Source organism: Ictalurus punctatus, chromosome 28, assembly GCF_001660625.3.
Source record: "Ictalurus punctatus breed USDA103 chromosome 28, Coco_2.0, whole genome shotgun sequence".
Classification (NCBI taxonomy): Eukaryota; Metazoa; Chordata; class Actinopteri; order Siluriformes; family Ictaluridae; genus Ictalurus; species Ictalurus punctatus.
Window position 1 is genome coordinate 17,051,034 of NC_030443.2, and position 22,692 is coordinate 17,073,725.

Here is a 22,692-nt window from a genome sequence, read left to right on the forward strand (position 1 = left end):
GAGGAGTTCTAAATAAGACATAAGGCTTTTAATGCACTCGTAATTCCTCTATTGTGGTGGAAAACATACTGACTGTTACGACGTGCTGACACTGGAGACTCCTTCCTTCACCATATCAACGATTTAGCCTTTACACGACACAAATAGTCCATTTGTTATTAGCCTCGAGCGTTCGCCGTACACGACGCTCTGAATGAGCTGTTACTATAGAAACGATAATGTATTAAAATCAGGTTCGACATCTCCCAATGTTTCCGTCTTTAATCGAGTATCCATACTGTGGGTTTCTATGTTTTCCTGCAGGTATATGAGCAGGACGACCTGAGCGAACAGATGGCCAGTCTAGAGGGACTGATGAAGCAGCTGAACGCCATCACCGGCTCGGCATTTTAACGTCGGGGACGCATCGGCGGGAGCTGTGATCTAGCGGCGGGACGGCACGCCATGAACCGGGCCACCCACCTGTGACTTTTCAGACTCTCTGGTGTCCCGTATCCCTCTGCTCTGGCCTTTATTCCACTCATGCGTTCATCGGCGAAAAACCCTGCGATGAAACAACAACAAAAAATCATAATAAAAAGAAGGGAAATCAATCAATCAATCAATCAATCAATCAATCAATCACACGCAAGACTCGTAGAAAGATGTTTTTAAAGACGGAGCTCCGTTTAGAGCCGGGCCACCTCGAGAGGATTCCTTCACCAACGTTTTCCGTCTTTCCTTTGGTCGTTTCCCCTCGCGTTTGCAGCTTTGGCGAATATAAATATCACGGAGAAGACCGGGTTCCGAAAATGACACGCCGTTTTCCTCAGGTCCATCTCTCTGCTGCGCCGTCGCTCCATCTTTCCAAAAAAAAAACAAACAAACAAAAAACTCTGCTACGCTTTTTTCCGGATCATGACTTATTAAACACGGCTTCGTGACGAAAAAAAAAAAAAAACAAGTCCACGCTGCCGGGATCGGGGAAATAAACAAACGATCCGTCTGGTCGCAGATATACCTCCGCTTCCTGACCAGTAGTTTGACCTACTATGACTGTGTTATAATGCACACGCTTATATACGCGCATCATACCCTGTATTACATCGCTTCCGTTTCGTTCAGACGCACGACGGAGACTATGAGCGGTCCGACACGGCGAGACACTACTGTACAGCGGCCGTGTTTTTGTTCCCGTCCGAGCCGGACGGAGAGGTGAGACGTCGCAGCTGGAAAGCTGTGAGAGAAACGAACACCGCGAATTTCACTTCCTCCCAGGCTGTTATTTTACAGCTTTCCAGGTCCTCACCGCGAGGCGCGATGGCGGTCTCGTCAATGAAAGACCCTGTCACATAAAACGGTGTCAACAGCAAAATATACTGCTGCGTCAACACGTACCATGTTTTACTTTCCTGTTCCTTTCCCCCCATTTGTGCTCTGTCAAATCTTGTTGTTGTTGTTGTTTTTTTTTTATACATGAGTGGGAGACTCGTGTATATTTGGATGTGCCTCTATTTTTCCCCCCTTTATTTATTGATGCTGTCTGTAAGCATCAGTGCATATATTTTTTCAAATGATTTTTATTTTACTTGTGTTTTAATTTAGAATTGCACTTGCGCAAACCTGCCAGATAGAAAATAATCATTTTGCGGGGCAAAAATATGGGGAAAAAATAATAATGATAATATGGAGGAGGAAGAAGAAGAAGAAGAAGAAGAAGAAGAAGAAGAAGAAGGAGGAGTGCCCATGTCCTGTCATTCCTTACGCCCAGAACAAGGCATGGCGCCTACATCGGATATTTTTCTTGTATGCTGTACATGTGTAAACTTTACTATGGACAAAATCATGAACACTGTAGCAAGACAAGAAAATATGCTGGGGGGGTTTTTTTGTATTGTACAGTACCATAGAGCAATTGAAGGGAGATCATTAGTTAGGTGGTTTTAGGGTTTTTTGGGGGTTTTTTCAAGGGTGGGAGAACAAGGGAGGTGGGGTGGTATTAGGGTGGGAGGAAGTGCAGATGGGGGGGGTTTAAACCAGGAAATTTAATATATTGTTTAGAGTGTTCCGCAGTAACTTCTCATCGAGACGGTGCGTCCGTTTTCGAAATGATTTCTCCAGATCAAATGAACAAAAACGGGACGTCGGAAAAAGGACCGCCTACCGAATCCGACACGAGGAAGTGCGTACAACGTGAGAGAACTGGATTTTTTTCGTGGTTAGCGATCCCCAAACGAAGGAGCAGAGTCGGCTCAATCTATTTTTAGTATATTTTCCCAAATTAGTTTTAGTCCGGACTTGATTTCCAGTATAAATTCGCTTCCAATAGGTGTTTATCCATTCCAGTTTAGTCATCAGGTTGCCATTACGGGAAAAAATAAAAAAAAATAAAAAACGTTTGTTGTTTGCAAACTGGATTGTTTTATTAAGCTAGTTATCAGATTTAACGTTTAATTCCCTCAATTTGGACATTTTGATTAATAAAAGTGACCTCGCTGAAATACTACGGTGATTCTAACATTTCTAACCAAACCCCAATACTGTGACAAACTTTTTATATAACAAAGCAAAATCGATATCCTATACGTATTTTTCCATCCTTCCTAAATTGTCCGATTTTAGCATTGTTAACCAAACTAGAGTAGACATTGAAAGGTACGAGTGTACATTTTGTTGCCGTTTGAACGAGGGGAGAACGTTACACACCTTCTAGAGTGTGAAACACGCCCCCCTTTGCCCATTTCTACCCACAACGTTGTATACAATTGCTGGTTTTGTAATGCACTGTAGAACAGTCTAATGGTCCTTTTTTATATAGACACGTTATTTCAATTGTGCATTCTTTTGGTTTGATAAATAAAGTTTTTGATAAAAAAAAAAAAGGAAAAAAAATAAGGAAAACAAGCATCACTTCCTTTCATTGGTGTTTGATTTATCTCCGTCTGGAACCCTTCTGTCATTCATTATGTACTGCTTTGTATAGATTACTATACAGCTAAAAACTCATCATCGTGACCTGCTGTTACATTAATAATCAAATAGGCTATGGGTCTCAAACTTCCATCTATTTTCCGTAGCGGTTATCCTACACAGGGTCATGGGGAGCCGATCCCAGGGGACTCGAGGCACAGGGCGGGGGACACACGATAGCGCACACACACATTTACACAATATGGACAATTTTGAGATGGACGATCAGCCTACAATGTGTGTTTTTGGGCTGGAGGAGGAAACCAGAATCCATCCATCCATCTTCTATACCGCTATATCCTTTTCAGGGAGCCTATCCCAGGGAGCATCGAGCACAAGGCGGGGTACTCCTTGGACAGGGTGCCAATCCATCACAGGGCGCACACACATACACACACCCATTCATACACTATGGACACGCCGATCAGCCTACCATGCATGTCTTTGGACTGGGGGAGGAAATTCGAGTACCTGAAGGAAACCCCCGCAGCACATGCAAACTCCGCACACACAGGACAGAGGCGGGAATCGAACCCCCGACCCCCGAGGTGCGAGGTAAACATGCTAACCACTAAGCCACTAAGCCCCTCGAACTCAGACGTATTATAGGGAATGGGCCACACGACACTTCTAACAATACGACAAACAATAACGTTTTCAGAAAAGTTCACTTTTTTATCTCCCGACCAATCAGGTTTCACGGTGTGTGGGTGTGGAAGGTGTAGTTGTCGGTCGTTTTTGTCAGGATGGATGGTTCAAGCAAGAAAAACAAACATGCCAATCCTGACGTCATTTACGACATGTCTTGCTTTTCTGCTTCCAAAGCTACAGTTAAGACAACCTCCTCATGGAGCTTTATCTATATTTAATCTGCATTACTGAGAATAAGAAATCTAATCTAGAGAGCTAGCTGGATTAGGTAATTCGCTTCACAAGCCTTACGAAAGCAGCCTGAAGGTTCTTGCGGAAACAATTCTAGCTTCCTTGTATGAAAGACTGCATTGGTTTGAAATTGCTCAAACCTGCCTAATAAACTTTGAGTTGTTTTCTATTGTACCACTTGACCTTTAGCGCGGAGTGTCCTAATGCCACTCGGATGATGGCCGCTGTGCAGAATTTCACCTTACTGAGGCTTTGAGTATTCGCTCAGGAGCTGGATCGGGTGTTTTAGGATTAGAGAAACTCGAAACTGTAGCACCGCTGGGAGTTTAGATCTCTTGTCTCAGCCCTCACTACAATAGAGAAGAGCGTCGTGGCTCAGACGCGGCCCCTCACCCTGCGACGTGTATCTGCGGCAGGAGAGCAGATGCTGCGTAAATGGGTGTGATTAATAGGGGAGTAGTCTGGCATATGCTGCACCATACGCCTCAGCGTGGCCGCCAGGAGAGCCGCCAGTAATAGAGCCGCGTCCTGAAGCTCCTCAGCAGGTGATCTCCATTAAAATATGGCACTACCCATCAATAACCCGGTGAATTGCTTGACAGCGGAGTGACATTTTCAAACTTGGTATGCGTTTCAAACAGAGATGTTTAGAATTGCTGAAATGAAGCAAGTTGGGAGTATATTTACTGGGAAGATTTCACATTAATTGCAAAATACACAAGAAAACGTCTTGTATGATCGACTAAATTTAAGTGAGATAAGTGGAAAATTGCACAGATTGGTTTTTTCGCCGAGAGATCAAGAATTTGAATCCCAACAAATGAATATCACTGCCATCGACGTCCGGGAGTCCAAGAGAGCGAACTTAGCTGTGCGCTCTCAATCAATTGCACAGCAATCAGTCAGTCCTGTCAATCAGAGTGACACTAGCCAATCAGATGAGGGCAGTTAGCGCTTTCCTCCGAGTGAGTTCGGCAGCCCTGTGACATAGCATGTTAGCAATCACCCTCACTGCTTGGTAGCTATTGCGTTACATGAGAGAGCAAGCTAAAGGGAGGAAATGGAGACAATTGGGTTAAAAATAAATAAATAAATAAATACACTGACTACATTGGAATTGAAAAAAATTTAAAGCATTTAATTAAGTTAATTAATGAATGAATTAATTAATACTCCACACCACATTGCTAGCATCGGCAGCACAGACTGTGCGGGTTTGACAGTAGATCCCGGATGTGTGCTACCTGAAAATAAAGACAATCTGCTGTAGGCAGTGAGCCTGCTTCAGTACAGACTGAAAAACAAATAGACTCCAATAGAAACACTGTACGTAATGCTGCGGTTTTACACACTCGCAGGCACTCTGACTCATCACTGGCGAGGTAGCATCTTTTGTTCCTTTAGTACACATCTTTCATCGATAAAACATGCATTTGAAATCATTTAAGGTACATACACTGCCCTCCACTAATATCGGCACCCTTGTATGGTAAATATGAGCAAAGAAGGCTGTGAAAATTTGTCTTTATTGTTTAACCTTTTGACCTTTTGTATAAAAAATTCCCAAAAACTACTCTGCTGTCACGGATATCAAAACAATTGCAAACACAATTTTTAAAAAATTCAAATCTTTGTTAAGTATAGGTGTGCGACAATTATTGGCACCCCTACGAATGCATCATAGACTCAACAGATATTAAATGAAAACCTGACGGCCTCTGCCAGAAAGTTTAAAATGGGCCGTGGTTGGATCTTCCAGCGGGACAATGATCCAAAACATACATCAAAATCAACACGGAAATGGTTTACTGACCACAAAATCAAGGTCCTGCCATGACCATCCCAGTCCCCTGACCTGAACCCCATAGAACACCTGTGGGCTGAAAAAAAAAGTTTCCAAATAAAGCAGAAATAATCAGCTACACCGTGTAGCTGCTGTAAACATGTCCAAAACACTGAGACAGAACATCTGTCCTGCATCCATTTAGCCAATTTTTGCCCCTGTTATGGCCATTTGGTGCTTTAAAGCACTCGAAGCCACTGTCCGACAGAGCTGTTAGCTGACCAGGCTGTGTGTGTGTGTGTGTGTACATGTGTGTGTGTGTGTGTCACTAGCCAATGGACAAACACCTCCAAATAAACAAGTTACAGAATTGCTTAACGTGCCACAAACATGATATCTGATTACTCCACTGAACCTAATGTCTGGAAAAAGATGGGACTCGGGGTGACATGGTATGAAGGATTCACACTTTTCTAACCAACCAGCTTCATTTTTGAAGAAAGAATGTCATAAAATGCTCTGCAATGGCAATGCAGTTATTTGCTTAGTCTTCTATATCTATTATATATCTATAACCCAAACTATAACAGACACACACTGCATTAAGGTTCCATTTACTAACATTATTCATCAACATTTAGCAGCGTGTGGTTTAAATCAATGCTAATTAATATTTAAGAAGTTTCAGTCATGGGTGGAATCAACATTAGTTAAAACAACTATATTTTTCATTACTTTAATTATGCATTAACGCTGGGGCTTAACATGGTTTGTTAACATGAATGTTTGTTCAATCACCAGAAAGCCTGAACATTACACCTAGTCACTTTTTGAAAATAAATAAATAAATGAAATGTGACATAACTCCCCGTGGAAACGGTTTGGATTTCAATACACGGTGATGCTTGTGTAACATTGTAACACCTAATACAGGAAGGCATTCGAATACGAAACGTTTTACGCAAGCGAAATTGGAATGAACTCCAAACTGATTCCACAAACAGGTGTTTTGCATGTTTATTATTTTAAAAAGGTGCGTTAGTCGGTTTTATTTCAATTTTATTTATTACTTCCAGGAAAATGGTTTCGTTGTTTAAGTCATTGTCTCAAAAAAAAAAAAAAAAAAAAAAAAAAAAAAACATGTTATGGTCTGGAACGCTTGTGTGTGTTTGGATGGGCGTGTCATCGGCGATTTTATAGACACGCCCCAACACTCGTTCGCTCCTCCCAATCTTAGTTTGTTCGGGAATCTTTTTACGGCTGAAATCGGCTAGCGCACAGCACAGCTAGATAATTCCCCTGTGAGGAGGAGGAGGAGGAGGGGGAGCGGGGGAGCGGGGGGCGGGGGGCTGTGGACCATGCTCCAAAATAAAACATAATGAAAAGTATGCTCTTAATTTAAAGGCGATTGTGCTCTTTTTTTTTTTTTTTTTTTTTTTTTTTTACAAATTCACACTTAAATGAGACAACACAGTCTTTTTCGCAACAGGTTAATATCTAGCATAATGATAAACTCGAGTGCCTCGGAGAACGGCGAAGAAATACAAGGCTGTTCACACAAAGAAGTATATTTAAAGGAAATGAAAGGAAATATTCTTGGTGTGTGTAACTGAAATTTCGATTCAGTCAGCACCGGATCTGTGAGGAAATGACTCAGGACTGAAAACAAAATTACCAACAGAACGATGCTTGTGGAGCAGATATGGTGTTGCATTTAGCAGTTTTCAAACAGTTTGTCTTTTTTTCTTTAAAAAAATAAAAATAAAAAAAAGAGTGGAAGGTAATGAGCGTCTTTATAACAACTTGTCAGACTTGAGAAATGAGAGACGGGCCTCGTCGAACGGCCCGAGACACGACGAGACGCTGAACACTGCAGTTTCCAGCTGAATAAACAATTACTTCTCTCTGTTGTAGGAATCTGCAGGTATGCGGTTTATAATACAGCCGAGAAAAAAGGTTCTTAATACATTCTGAGTGCCTTAAAGTAGGCGTTCTGAAACTTTTAGTAGCTAGGAACTTCATGTAAGTGCATAAAAAATAAATAACAATAAACCAGATTTATTTTATGAACGTAATCCTAGTGTTATTAGGCACATTATTTAGATGTTTGTAATAATTTCGGCCGTTTATTAGAGCCACAGATCTCCGATTCTGATTACGTTATATTAATAATTCGATTTAAGTTTTTACCCTCACATTGTGAAGTCTTGCCACGGTCTTCGTCCATCATCCAGCAGTATGTTCATAGTACCTTCCATTACTGACCTCTGCCTCATAGTATTTGCTTCCTCTGCTTGTCTACCTGTATCCCAGCGGCTCTGACCCACGCCTGTTTGACCAGGATTTGGATTTGTCAAAATAAATCTCGTTTTTGCATCCCAGAGTCTCACAGGCTGTTATAGATGTTGTTAAAGAACCGGTCATTTCCTGCTTCTTCACTCGCAACGTTTATAGTGTGTGTGTGCATGATGCTTTGTGATGGACTGTCATCCATTCCAGGATGTATTCCCACCTCGTGCACAGAGCCACCATGACCCTGACTAGGAAAAGCACTAGGCTAAAGGAATGGGATTTTTTATTGTTGGTTTGTTGTTCTTGTTGTTCTTATTCTTATTCTTCCTCTTCTTCTTGTTGTTCTTCGTCCTCTTCTTCTTGTTGTTCTTCTTCCTCTTCTTCTTGTTGTTCTTCTTCTTCCTCCTCTTCTTCTTGTTGTTCTTCTTCTTCCTCTTCTTCTTGTTGTTCTTCTTCTTCCTCTTCTTCTTGTTGTTCTTCTTCTTCCTCCTCTTCTTCTTGTTGTTCTTCTTCTTCCTCTTCTTCTTGTTGTTCTTCTTCTTCCTCTTCTTCTTGTTCTTCTTCTTCTTCCTCTTCTTGTTTTTGTTCTTCTTCTTCCTCTTCTTGTTGTTGTTCTTCTTCTTCCTCCTCTTGTTGTTGTTGTTGTTGTTCTTCTTCTTCTTCTTGTTCTTCTTCTTCCTCTTCTTGTTTTTGTTCTACTTCTTCTTCTTCTTCTTCTTCCTCTTCTTGTGTTTGTTCTTCTTCTCCCCCTTCTTGTTGTTCTTCTTCCTCCTCTTCTTGTTTTTGTTCTTCTTCTTCCTCTTGTTGTTGTTGTTCTTCTTCTTCTACTTCTTGTTCTTCTTCTTCCTCTTCTTGTTTTTGTTCTTCTTCTTCTTCCTCTTCTTGTTGTTGTTCTTCATCTTCCTCCTCTTCTTGTTTTTGTTCTTCTTCCTCTTCTTGGTTTTGTTCTTCTTCCTCCTCTTCTTGTTTTTGTTCTTGTGCTTCCTCTTCTTGCTCTTCTTGTTTTATCTCTTCTTCTTCCTCTTCTTGTTTTTGTTGTTCTTCCTCCTCCTCCTCTTATTTGTCTTCTTCTTCTTCCTCTTCTTCTTCTTGTTTTTTTCCCCTCCTCCTTTTGTTTTTGCTCTTCTTCTTCCTCTTCCTCTTCTTGTTTTCATTCCTCTTGTTTTTGTTCTTCTTCTTCTTGTTTTTGTTCTTCTTCATCATCCTCTTTATGGCACCGACAAAACTAAAGGGGAAAAAAAAAACACAATCAAGCGTGTCCTTAGGAAACAAAAAAGGTTCTTTTTACAAAAAACAAAGTACACAAGAAATAGGACAGAATTGGAAATAAAGTGTTTTATTCTAATAAACATGTAATGAACAGGAGTTTTTATTATTATTATTATTATTATTATTAACAAAGCCTTTTCAGAGGTAAAGTTCAACTGAAAGAGCACAAAGTGGAGAATAATAGAACAGATCACCCGGAAAGATGAGCAGAAATGGACTGATGATTAAATGTTCCAAATGATAATAACCACCTTGTGATAGACTGCATAGATTAGCCTTTTTTATTTTCTTATTTTGTTAGTACTCATCCAAGCTAGCCACTGCAGGATATTTAATTATCGTTCCTGGTGGTAAAAGTCACCTTTTTGTTCCTTCGTGAGGTATTACGATCCTCTTGGCTTCACACGGTTATATTTATCGGTTTCTAATCAACACATCTAAAACAACACAACCTTTATTTGGCTTGGCTAATTACCTTCATGCATATTTCTCAAGGTCAGCATGTGTTATCTGGAAAACGAGAATTAAGAGTGCACCAAGCATCCAAAGCTCTCCATTGCTCTGTCAGAGCCTGGGCCACAGAGTCACTGTGTTAATCAGACAGCACCTAAAACCACAGCCCTGTGAGCACGATATTAATGAAGAGGAAGCTCTCAGGTGGGCTTCAATCCAAGCATCAACACTAAACAGCTCGTACAGCTTAAATACTACGCCGGTCTGTGCCAAGATGGCGGTCCGCCATTCGATGACCCCTGCTTTAAGGTTTTTACCGGCTGTGGTGTCGTCAGACTTCTTTACTTCCGCACCACAGTCACATGAATGCAAATGAATACAAATTTGAGCGAGCCAAAAGTCGGGAACATTTGAATTTCGGGTCGGGACCGGGGTCGTATCTTTTCTTAGCACGTCTAGTAAAATTGCTCTCGTCATTACGATGGCTACGAATTTTGTGTGAGATTGGCCTGCCTTTCTCCTCACACCATCACTTACCACGTCTCCTGCCTTTCATACGCTCAACCCTTCAGTCCCCCCCATTTTAAAGTGACTGTGAAAAGGCGACGTGCAGATATAAGGAATTATCATCATTATTTATCATTACTACTGCCTATTATTCTGAACAGCAGCTCATTTGTGTCTTTAGCGCGGTCATGGGAATACGCCGTAACGCTCCATCGGTAATTTCCTGCGCTGACATTTCCGAGTGTATGGAAATGACATATACAGAACATGAAAATGTGGAGAGATGAAACAAGTGGAAGGAAAAAAAAAACAAAAACACACACACACACACACACACACACACAAAAGACGTGTTGATCGGTGGGTGTCTCGTCGAAAAGCCTGAAGGGCTGGACTGACATTTACAAGAATTACCATTCCTTCATATAGTACGTGTTTAAAATTAGCGTACTACAACAAAAAGACAACAGGAAGTTCGGCTAGATCTCAACCTTTCGTTTACAGTAAAGGCAGATGCAAAATCTTACACCTCTTTCATGTATTTTGCTGTCTGACTACAAGTCAAATGCTAAATGCTAAATGCTAAATGGAAAGAAAAAAAAAAACATTTAAACACGATTCATTTTCTCCTATTGAACTAATTTAGCTAATTTCATAAGCTGTAAAAGCTAGGACTGCTTAAGACCATCGGGTAAAAATCGCGGTTCGAAACTCCTACTACAGAATCAGGTTCACTCTGTGTCGTGGTGTTATTTGGCACAATAGTTTTCGCGCCCTTCCAAAAACCTCCGATAAATGAATACGTTTGAATTTAGCTCGCAGGTTGTTTGTTTGTTTGTTTGTTTTTTTTTAAATATTATACAGTGTCCTGATTAGCTGATGAAACTCTTATTAAGAATTATAAAAGTTATAGCAGATGAAATATAGGTTATATTGGGGATTATATTTATATATTCTGGCAGTGCAAACTCATTTATGAAATTACTTTACGCATTGCTGCCCTTCGCTTATGTCCAGAGACTTAAATCAACTAATATAACTATTAATGCACAGCAAAAAAAAAAAAAAAAAGGGTATTAACAACCGCTTTTACTGTTTCTAAAAAATGTAAAAACTTCAAAGTCAGATATCCAGCCATCGTTAGTTTGAGGTCACAGATATGTGATTATTTTCACACACTATATATCAGAGGTTACCAAGCATTTTGGGCAAACAATCCCAAACAGACATCACAAATTTTCTGCGTCCCTACATTTTTTTATTTATTTTTAAATATTCCAGATTTATACTATTGGACTACTGGAACATTTGAACATTGTATTATCAGTACCTAGCACGTTCGCCTCACACCTCCAGGGTCGGGGGTTGGATTCCCACCGTGGTCCTGTGTGTGCGGAGTTTGCATGTTCTCCCCGTGCTGCGGGGGTTTCCTCCAGGTACTCCGGTTTAGTCCCCCAGTCCAAAGACATGCATGGTAGGCTGACTGGCATGTCTAAAGTGTCTGTAGTGTATGAATGTGTATGTGTGTGCGCCCTGTGATGGATTGGCACCCTATCCAGGGTGTACCCCGCCTTGTGCCCGATGCTCCCTGGGATAGGCTCCAGGTTCCCCGTGACCCTGAGAAGGATAAGCAGTATAGAAGATGGACGGATGGATGGATGGATGATCAGTACCATGCATACGTAACAAAGACCAAAGGAATATTCCTCGCACTGACTAACCAGTTCACTATGAAGTGTTGTGTTGTTATATCCTTGGTTTATTCTTGGACGTGCGCGTGCAGAAGCATCGGTGATGCGAGCGGAATTATTATCCACAAACTCGCAGCATGTCTTAAGTACATCTACAAGATTTAAAATCCACGTCTACAGCCAAAACATCCATGTCTGTCAAGGTTTCCAAGTCAAACTGTAAAATGTTTCACGATTTCATGCGCGTTCTCTCAAAAACCCGTGATTCCCGTCATGAGCTGCATCTCAAATCGAATACGCTCGCATTCAAAAGTATTTAGTAAACAGGCCTTTCTGGTGGTAGAAAGGTTTTTCAAATTCAAACACTAACTCTAATAGGAAAAAAAAAACAGTTCATGTTAATACTCAATAACTGCATTTTTAAAGAAATAAAATCATTATATTCATTTTGCATGGCCTTTATCCAGAAGCACATTGTCGTGTCACACTAGCACAAAAAGGCCATGGTCTGAGAAACCATAACGCTAAACCACTGTGAGAGAAAAGTTAGGAGGAGAGTTATTATAGCAAAAGTGCTTAGTGAAGAGGTGGATCTGTAGTGTGCTTTTCAAGACAGAAATAACTCCGTCAGCATGCAGACAGTCACAGAAAGTTCATTCCACCACCTGGGTGTGAGGACAGACAAAAGAGGAGGGGGAGGAGGCGGAGGAGAGGGGGGAAAAATAGTCTTGAGCACTTCTTCCTTGTGTGTCGAGACGAGTTTATTTTGTGGATCAAAGGATATGTGGTGCAGAGTGTGGTGTCATGAGTGGAAGTTAATTGGTGGGAATGCAGTAAATAGGGTGAGAAGATGGGTGACAGACGTGCATTGGTCTGTTCTTTCCAATCCCACTTACGCAGTTATTGTGGTGTGTAACTTTCTGTATGGAATTTCTAACTGTTACTAACAGACTACTTCGTTTCGTTTGTTACTAGCAGGCTACTTCATTCTGTTTGTTACAAGCAGCCTACTTTGTTTCGTTTGTTACTAGCAGCCTACTTCATTCCGTTTGTTACTAGCAGACTACTTCATTTCGTTTGTTACTAGCAGGCTACTTCGTTACGTTTGTTACTAGCAGCCTACTTCGTTCCATTTGTTACTAGCAGCCTACTTCGTTCCATTTGTTACTAGCAGCCTACTTCGTTCCATTTGTTACTAGCAGCCTACTTCGTTCCATTTGTTACTAGCAGACTACTTCATTCCGTTTGTTACTCGCAGGCTACAACGTTTCGTTTGTTACTAGCAGCCTAGTTCATTCCGTTTGTTACTAGCAGGCTACTTCGTTACGTTTGTTACTAGCAGCCTACTTCGTTCCATTTGTTACTAGCAGACTACTTCATTCCGTTTGTTACTCGCAGGCTACAACGTTTCGTTTGTTACTAGCAGGCTACTTCATTCCGTTTGTTACTAGCAGACTACTTCATTCCGTTTGTTACTAGCAGACTACTTCATTCCGTTTGTTACTAGCAGACTACTTCATTCCGTTTGTTACTAGCAGACTACTTCATTCCGTTTGTTACTAGCAGGCTACTTCGTTTCGTTTGTTACTAGCAGGCTACTTCATTTCGTTTGTTACTAGCAGGCTACTTCATTCCGTTTGTTACTAGCAGGCTACTTCGTTTCGTTTGTTACTAGCAGGCTACTTCATTTCGTTTGTTACTAGCAGGCTACTTTGTTTCGTTTGTTACTCGCAGGCTACTTCATTTCGTTTGTTACTAGCAGGCTACTTTGTTTCGTTTGTTACTAGCAGGCTACAAGGTTTAAATGGTGCCAGAGATATAAATCATAAATTAAAAACACGCATTCAACCTTCGGCTGTACCCATTTCCGTCTTTGGTCATAGGAGAGCATTGGGCTAAATAACTAACCCTTAATATTTTAGCCCTACGCTACTTCTCATGACTCCAATACGCTGCCTATATTCCTAGTTTGAACTTTTTTCTCACCATCATGCTCAGCACTCACTTTCTCTCTCTCTCTCTCTCTCTCTCTCTCTCTCTCTCTCTCTCTCTCTCTCTCTCTCCACACTCACCGCTCGATGTCTGCATTTCTCCAGTAATAACTTGTTAATCATTTTCTTGGTCAACGTATTATGAGCTTTTTAAAACAAGTTTAAATGGATTCTGTAATTGTAGTGTGAATTGAACAAAATCAAGAAATGACACGCTGATGCAATTTCATGAACAGTGAGTTCTGGCAAATTATGAAATGCTGATTAATAACCGTTCAGAGAAAGATTGTAAAACTCACATGGTGCCATGACGGCCAAATAATAGCTAATAAAAGTTATTTTACACTTGATCTGAAGGAGCTAATTCTCACAAAGTGCAGCCTTTTTCAACAAGTCCAACTTCGCTAAATCTCCCACTCTCAAGACGAGTTTCTGTCTCCAAAAGCTTTTGGCTCTCAGTGAGAGAGACATCCACACATAAGACTGCATGAAGTCATACGTGTGGACGAGCAGTGAAGGCACTCCTCAGACCTGCGGCACGTGCACGCCTCAACACGTCAACGCTGCAGTGACTGTTATAGGAGCCAACGAGGCCGAGGTGAACCGATGCCATGAGAAACAGACCAGTGAAAAGCTTCTCACACACAACAGCAGCGGATTATAAACCAGAGCAGAAGCAGGTCACAGAGTGGACACACACGAGACCATACGCTGGTCAGACACATCATCAGCATGAGGGTTTATCCACTGCGTGAAGTCCTGCAACTCACTGAGCCAGTCACCCACGTCGGGGAAGAAAGAAAACCACCGAGTGAAAGAAAGAAAAAGGATTCACTGAGTAAAAAGAAAGAAAGAAAGACAAGAAAGAAAAAAGGAAAATGAAAGAAAGAAGGATAAAGATGGAAAGAAAGTAAGAAGGGAAAAGAAAGAAAGAAGGAAAAAGAAAAAAAAGAAAAGAAAGAAAGCAAAAGAAAGAAACAAACAAAGTCACTGAGTAAAAACAAAAGGAAAAAAGAAACTAAGTGTAAACATGTTTATTCATATTGTTTCTGAGGCTTTATTGTTTTCAGGAGATACAGAAATGTAATACGATTACATCTCCACCGTTTTACAATAACATTCATGCTGTTTCTCTCTCTCTCTCTCTCTCTCTCTCTCTCTCTCATGTAAACACACTGCAGATGAAATAACTGTTTGGAAAAAGCAATCCTGAGCATATTTCTGATCAGACTCTGGCGACTGAAGTAATCACCATCGCTGATTCATCCTTAACTTTCCCCATTACAATTTTAGATAAAAAAAATAAGAAGAGTGACGTGTTTGAGCCTAATAAAGATGTGAGAATACACTCTACACTCTGTAAGCATAACATTTATACTGTAAGATATATACTCTACACTATTGCACAAGGAGACAGAGATTTTATACATGGTCGTGTATTATTGAGGAAAATGATCCAATATTACATATCTGTGAACGTTTGCTTTCAGTATGACGTGTGACCCTCTTGTGCAGTAATAACGGTAAATAGACGTCCGGGGTATCTGTTGACGGTCCTGCCCATCGGCTTGGAGGAGTTTTAGCCCGTTCCTCAGTACGGAACAGCTTCAACTCTGGGATGTTGGTGGGTTTAATCACATGAAGTGCTTACTTCAGGTCCTTCCCCAACATTTCTATTGGATTACGGTCAGGACTTTGACTCGGCCGTTCCAAAACATTACCTTTATTCTTCTTTATCCATTCTTTGGTAGAACGACTCATGGCTCGACAACGACTCGTGTGCTTAGGCTCGTTGTCTTGCTGCATGACCCACTTTCTCTACAGATTCAGTTCGGCGCCAGATGTTCTGACATTTTCCTTTGGAATTCGCTGGTGTAATTCAGAATTCATTGTTCCATCAATGATGGCAAGTCGTCCTGGCGCAGATGCGAAACAGCCCCGAACCACCATACTACCACCACCATGTTTCTCATTTAAACCAGAAATTCTATTCAAATGTCTTCAACATATAATGAAAAACAATAGAATTAGCCTTGTGTGCCAATACTTTCAGAGTGGACTGTATCGCTTGCAGCTTTCACAGATTTCTAATTATTTTCTCCTTCTCTACTTAAAGTAATATAAATTCTATCCGAAAGACACAGTACAAAGGGATGTATATTTCTATTTAAAGTCATATAAATTCAGCCTGTTAGCGAACTAGCAAACTCTTAGTTAGTTTGCTGATATGATTAGATATGATATATGATATGGAAACTGCAAAGACAGAGCTCCTCAAGCCAATTATCCCTCCTAAATGCCTGTAACCACAACTGTGTTGGCTTGGAAAGGTTCGATAGTGTGCGTCATGAACACTTTTTGCGAATCCGACACCCAACAGCACAGTCTGACATTTTCGAAAACAAATCCTGACTTACTCTTGAAAGGTCACTATAGATTCCTGCTATGTTTCTGCAGCCATGAGACGCGACCGACATCAGAGGGACGTGTCTCACTCAGGGGGTGTCTATATTGTGACACAATTTGTGTAACTTAGAAATTTGCATAGAGTTACTGTTACCACCCTGAAGTTTTCAGATAACAGCACACAGTCTTAAAGGGGTAGTTCACCCAAAAATGAAAATTCTGTCATCAGTTACTCACCCTCATGCCGTTCCGAACCCGTCAGACTTACGTTCATCTTAGGAACACGAAGGAAGCTATTTTTAATGGAACCTGGGGGATTTTTGTCGCTCCATTGACAGTCCAAGTAACCAAAATTTTCAAACTACAAAAAGTTCTTAAAGGCATCGTAAAAGTAATCAATGAGACTTGAGTGGTTTAATCCCAGCTGGGGTTTTTGCAAACTCAGTCTGATTTTCCATGTCCCCACTGCAAACGTCAATTCCGGGCTCGGATTGGACTAATCAGCCATCTCCGAACCCACTCCCACTTAATCTGATGACACTGTGCGGTCCTCATCGACTTCGACGTATGTACGAACGAACGAACGAACGAACAGCAGAAGAAGAGTGACTCTGTACACAAACTGAGTCACGTAGAACAATCTTCCTAACAAAGATGTCTGCGGATTTCGACACAGAGGAGGACTTGCGATTTTTGGTCCGCTGTCACAACAACACAACACTCGTGTGCCGTGGTACTTTCGTGAACGTCATATCGCTTCATAAAACTGGGATACAAAGACATCTTTATTAATTAGTGTTCCGAAGATAAACGAAAGTTTGGGTTTGGGATGACATGAGGGTGAGTAATTGATGACAGAATTTAAAAAAAAAAAATAATAAAAATTGTGGGGTGAACTATCCCTTTAGTGTTTTATTCCTCTTCTAACCAAGCAATAATTATATAATGCAAAACTGTTTTTTTTTTTTTTTTAAAGAACACGTCAAACTTTTTTATCCATTTGAACCGCAAAACACAACATCCTACATCCTTAGATTTTCCTGTGGTGGAAAATGTAAAGCTCACCAAATATGAAGAAGAAGCTTAATGGAGGAAAAGTGGGGGGAGAGAGAGAGAGAGAGAGAGAGAGAGAGAGAGAGAGAGAGAGAGAGAGAGAGAGAGAGAGAGAGAGTTATCCTCGATTTAGCTTGCTTCTTTAGTTTTGCTGTGTAAGAACAGCTCTGAAGGAAGAGGACTATATTTAGTATCTTCAGTGCGTGGTACAAAGAGTGTTTACTACTTACCCCCTTCCCTTCTTCAGGTGAGGAGTCCTGCGAGTACAAACTGTGCTGTCTGCAAGTCATTATGATTCTCAGAAGTGTGTGTGCTCGGCGCAATAAATGCCTCAGTGTAGGTGTGATTTTTGCTTTTTTTTTTAAAAGGCTAAACTATTAGGTCATATTAACCTGCAAATTATCTATCAGTATTCACTTGAGTCTGGGAATCAAGTGTGTGTGTGTGTGTGTGTGTGTGTGTGTGTGTGTGTGTGTGTGTGTGTGTGTGTGTGTGTGTGTGTGTGTGTGTGTGTGTGTGTGTGTGTGTGTGTGTGTGTGTGGTGTATTGTTGTCTGCATGCTGTTACACTCCACAGTTAATTAGGGGGCTCCAAGTCAATGCAGGACAGACCGCTAAGATGCAGAGCAAAGCCAAGGACACACACACACACACACACACACACACCAGGACCTGAGAGACAGTCACATGTTTAATTAAGATCATCTTTCCTGCAGGCTTGTGCTTCCCTATCTGGATTTTCTCTAGCTAACGAGTAGACATGAGCATTTCGAGCAAAATTAGTACTATATATGTATTTATTTATTTATTTATACTCAGACACACATGAAAAATGACAGGTATGCTGAAAAAATGAACCCTTTATCCACTGCGATGTGTGTGGATACACAGTGTGTTTGGAGACACACTGGTGTGCATCATCTCATCCTGTGAAGTCTTAAGTTACGTTAAGTTAGTTAGGTTTAGCTTAGTAACTGAAATCTGTCCTTAGCAGACCAACATGTAGTCCGTTGTCTGGATAAAGAAGATGGCCGACAAAATTATTTCACGCCAGCTTTTTCCAGTGGAGACAGCGTGCAGTCCCGATTCACATTCTACACCGTCCAGCTCTAATCAAATTTTCATTTGGCCCTGTTTGACGCTTATTTTTCAAAAGCTCAGTCACTGTATAAAACGGGCCAAAAAAACATCCTCGTTTGTACCAACAGGGAGAGAAAATTCTTTGATTCGCAGCACTGAATCATTTACACATCTATTCAATTCAGTGAATCATTTACACATCTATTCAATTCAGTGACTCATTTACACATCTGTTCAATTCAGTGAATCATTTACACATCTATTCAATGCAGTGACTCATTTACACATCTATTCAGTTCAGTGACTCATTTACACATCTATTCAATTCAGTGACTCATTTACACATCTGTTCAATTCAGTGAATCATTTACACATCTATTCAATGCAGTGACTCATTTAGACATCTGTTCAATTCAGTGAATCATTTACACATCTATTCAATTCAATTCAGTTTGTATAGCGCTTTTAACAGCACTAAATCTACTTGGACATTGGACTAAAAATACGGCATGGTGACATATCAGTGAATCAGATAGTCATGATACGCTGATGAGTGAGGCTCATTATCTTTTAGTCTGAAATTACTACTTGCTTTTACAAAACTTCATCCTTAAAAAAAAATCTAATCTATTAACTAGCCTTCAGATTTGTATCTTGAAGACGGTGCTAGGCACGCAACTCTCAGGAATTCTGCTACGCATCAGGGTATTTTATTTCACAACTGGTTGCCTTTGGGCTCCTGAGTGGTGCAACAGAAAAACGTAGAGAAGAGATTCCAGCTCTGACTACAGGGGTGCCAATAATTTTAAAGCCAGTGTTTTGCAGTAAAAAATAGCATGTTTATATATATGTTTACATACTTGCTATTCACAAATAGCAATAAGGTGTGGGCGGCTCAGGTGGTACAGCGGGTTGTCCACTAATCGTACGGTTGGCGGTTCGATTCCCGGCCCACGTTACTCCACATGCCGAAGTGTCCTTGGGCGAGACACTGAACCCCAAGTTGCTCCCGATGGCGAGTGAACACCTTGCATGGCAGCTCTGTTACCATTGGTGTGTGAGGTGTGTGTGAATGGGTGAATGAGAGACAGTGTAAAGCGCTTTGGATAAAAGCACTATATAAGTGCTTACCAATAAAGTACTTAAATTGAGATGCTTTATTAGATGATGGCCAAACAGACCATGACTAATCCTGGAAACAAATCAAAAAATAGTCTTGTATGAACGTGGATCCAAGTGTATAATGGAGCATCTAAAATAAAGCTTGCTTTTTAAAAAAAAAAAATATATATATATATATATATATATATATATATATATATATATATATATATATATATATATATATATATATAAAATTACTTGATGGAAGTGAATTGCTCATGCCCTTAGTGGAGTACTAGGATGTTCAATGCTGTTCAAAAAAAAAATTAATTCCCATTAGCCAGAGGGAAACAAAGGTCATCCAAAAGTTGTCATAGCAAGTCTACAAATGAAGTCCCATTTCCTTCTTTCTTTAAAAAGTAATTCAGTGCACTCTTTGCAATCGTTTCCTTCTCCTCCCCACAGCAATAAAGCAACATTCACAGCCGACTACCTCCAACTGACTTAATTCATCTGGAAACGTGTTGCGAGAACATTAATACCCCTGTTCAATATGCTTCATAAGGACATTTTTCATCTGCATTTACAACTGAAGAATAGGCCAGCATGGTACATTCTTCCATGCTGTGTTTTTTTTTTTTTTTTCCTTTTTCCCCACCCCCTCTACCGTTTTGTCTCCGTCTTGCAGAAAAGCATTAATAGTTTCATTTCCCGTTGTCGCCAGACGATTGGGTTATCTCTTGATTAATGTTTCCGGGCTAAATTAAACCCGGTTCTCTGCGCTTCACCGTAAAACCAATAAACCAGAGGTCTTTCAGAAAATCAAGACGCTGGGAAAAGCCAGTCCGGCTTGCGATGATTAGTGTTGCGAGCGTGTGACCAATTGTGAAATCAGACGCGAAGCGGTTCAAAGTGGCTACGGCGAAACGCGTTCTCATTCCAAGCGAGTCTGGCAGAGTAAAAGCCGAATCAATCACGGCCGCTCCACAGTCAGGGACCGACTCTATTTCGGACTCATTAATTAAGAAGGATCAATCAATAGCGTCTCTCCTTCTTCGCTGTACTACAAAGAAAAGCTGAACCGCCGTCTCTGTGCAACGCCATTCTCTGGTTCAAGTGTTGTTCAGAGAGAGGGGCTATTAAAGGTTGATTTATTTGAGCCTTCGTGTGGCATTTTGGGTAAACTGGGAGCGTTGATCTCCAATCTGGGCCTCCCTCTCATTAAAATGATGGACAGAGGTTTTCAGACTCGCGAGCTAGATAAGTCTTCGGACAATTATTTTTGAGCTCAGAGTAATGGTCTGATACCTCGAGGCGGTTCAGCAGTTTTATTCGAAAGTGACAAGACCCAGCATGTCTACGAGCTTTGATGGATCTTCTGTTGTGTTTTCACAAACGTGTTTGGTTCAAAAGCGAAAATTAGGATCGTTAACCGAGTCCGTGAAGACTGATGGCAAAACGTTATAATAAAGGAGTCCAATTAAAGCGATCAGAGTAGAGCTTCGCCACGGCTACATGTGAGATAATATGAAAAGACGCACACGCACACGCACACACACACACACACACACACAGAGATACACTCGTGGAAACTATAGAAAAGAAACTCCACGGTAGGTCGCGTTATTCCTCAAGCTATCACATGCAGTTTAATTAAGAGCAGCTATTTTCATAGATAGGTTAATTAAATGTAATGAGGCTCCTGATGGGTTTTTTTTTTGTTGTTGTTCATTTTGAGACAGACTCACGGACTCCAGTCACGTCTTTAGAGTGCATTAACCCAACTTTCTGATTCTTCAAAAAACGCCTACAGCCCGAAATTAAATCCAGAGCTCGTTCAAGTGGTCCACCAGTTCGAGCCACGGCTTAGGGGCTCATTATAGGGCCTTGTGTGCGGTCACTTGCATTGAACCACCAGGCTTCAGCATTAAATTAGCTCTACTCACTTTATCTCCTGGCTGTACGTTTATTCTCGGTGTTCTTCAGTGTCAAGAGAGTCAGGAACAACCTGACAAAGCAAGGGCCATCTGAATAAGCGTAATATTTTCAAAACCACCACCATGTAAACGTGTCAGGCGGAATTCTGATTCGTAGTCAGATTATCAGTGGTTATATATTGGCTATTTGCATCCAAAATCATTTTGATTCCTCAAGAGCGCCCACCAGCCCAAAATCACAACAAGATCTCATTCCAGTGGTACCCCAGTTTGACTTAGAGGCTCATTATAGGAATTCTGGAGACTAACAAGGGATCTTGTGAGCTGTCGCTTGGGTTGAACTACCAGACCTCGAGACGTGAAACGATAAATCACTTTATATCCCGATGATAAATTGATTCTCAATGTTCTTCAGGGTCAGGAAGGTCAGGAACAACCTGACAAAACAATGGCCGTCTGAATAAGCGTAATAGTTTCCAAATCATGCTGAATTCTGATTCAAATCCTGCTGCATATTGAATCACTCTAGACCAATGTGTGAGGGTCGCTCCCATTGACCTCGATATTTCAGCTCATCAGTGCATATATATTGGCTATTCACTTTCAAACTCATGATGTATGAACGTTCAATAAACCAGCACATGCTCTCGTGAGATCTCTTCCACGTGGACTGGAACGAGATGAAGCTCTTCCTGAAAGGGTTCAAACTTGTCGAGTCCAATTTACCATCTCCCAAACGACAGGTGATATTTTATTTTTCCCTGCCCGAGATGCTTAAGAGGACGCATTAGCAAAAAAAGAAAGATTAACGAGGAACATAAAACGCGGTACGGCGAGTGATGATCGTCATTCGTCACTGCAGATGCGTCGAGCGTAGAATGCTTGTTTTGGAAACGTGACCATACATCAAGCATCATGTTGGACAGTGTGGAAATTGCTCATGAATCAAGCAGGAAAAAAAAAAAAAACCCACAAGTCAGGGCTTCGCTCCACAATCAATACCTTCAACACCAAACGCCATTTAATATATTTCATAAATAAAGAAATAAATAAATAATGGTAATAAAAATCTGGCCATACAATTATTGCAACAGAAAAGCGAATTAAAAACGTATATAAAAGATTACAATCTCTTCGAATCACCAAGAAGAGTCGTTCCGGGCTTCACTTGGAGCCGAGCAAGAGACAGAACGTGCTGATACAGGAAAATCAACAGCAAGCTGCAGTGTGATGAAGCAGAGATACAGTTACCACCGCAAGCTTCATTACTTTCCTACAACTGCATACGCAAGTATT

The 22,692-nt window shown here is 40.9% G+C and overlaps 1 protein-coding gene across 2 annotated transcripts in view; it reads left to right on the forward strand.

The window, feature by feature from the left end:
• The window catches only part of dcc (DCC netrin 1 receptor), a 234,115-nt gene extending 231,066 nt beyond the window's left edge, over positions 1-3,049 (forward strand). For both annotated transcript variants that reach the window (XM_017460521.3, XM_053676995.1), the window contains exon 29: positions 304-3,049. In XM_017460521.3, coding sequence (XP_017316010.1) covers positions 304-393 — 90 coding nt within the window. In that variant the 3' untranslated portion in view covers positions 394-3,049. The remainder of the gene's footprint in view (positions 1-303) is intronic.
• The last annotated feature ends 19,643 nt before the right edge of the window (positions 3,050-22,692 follow it).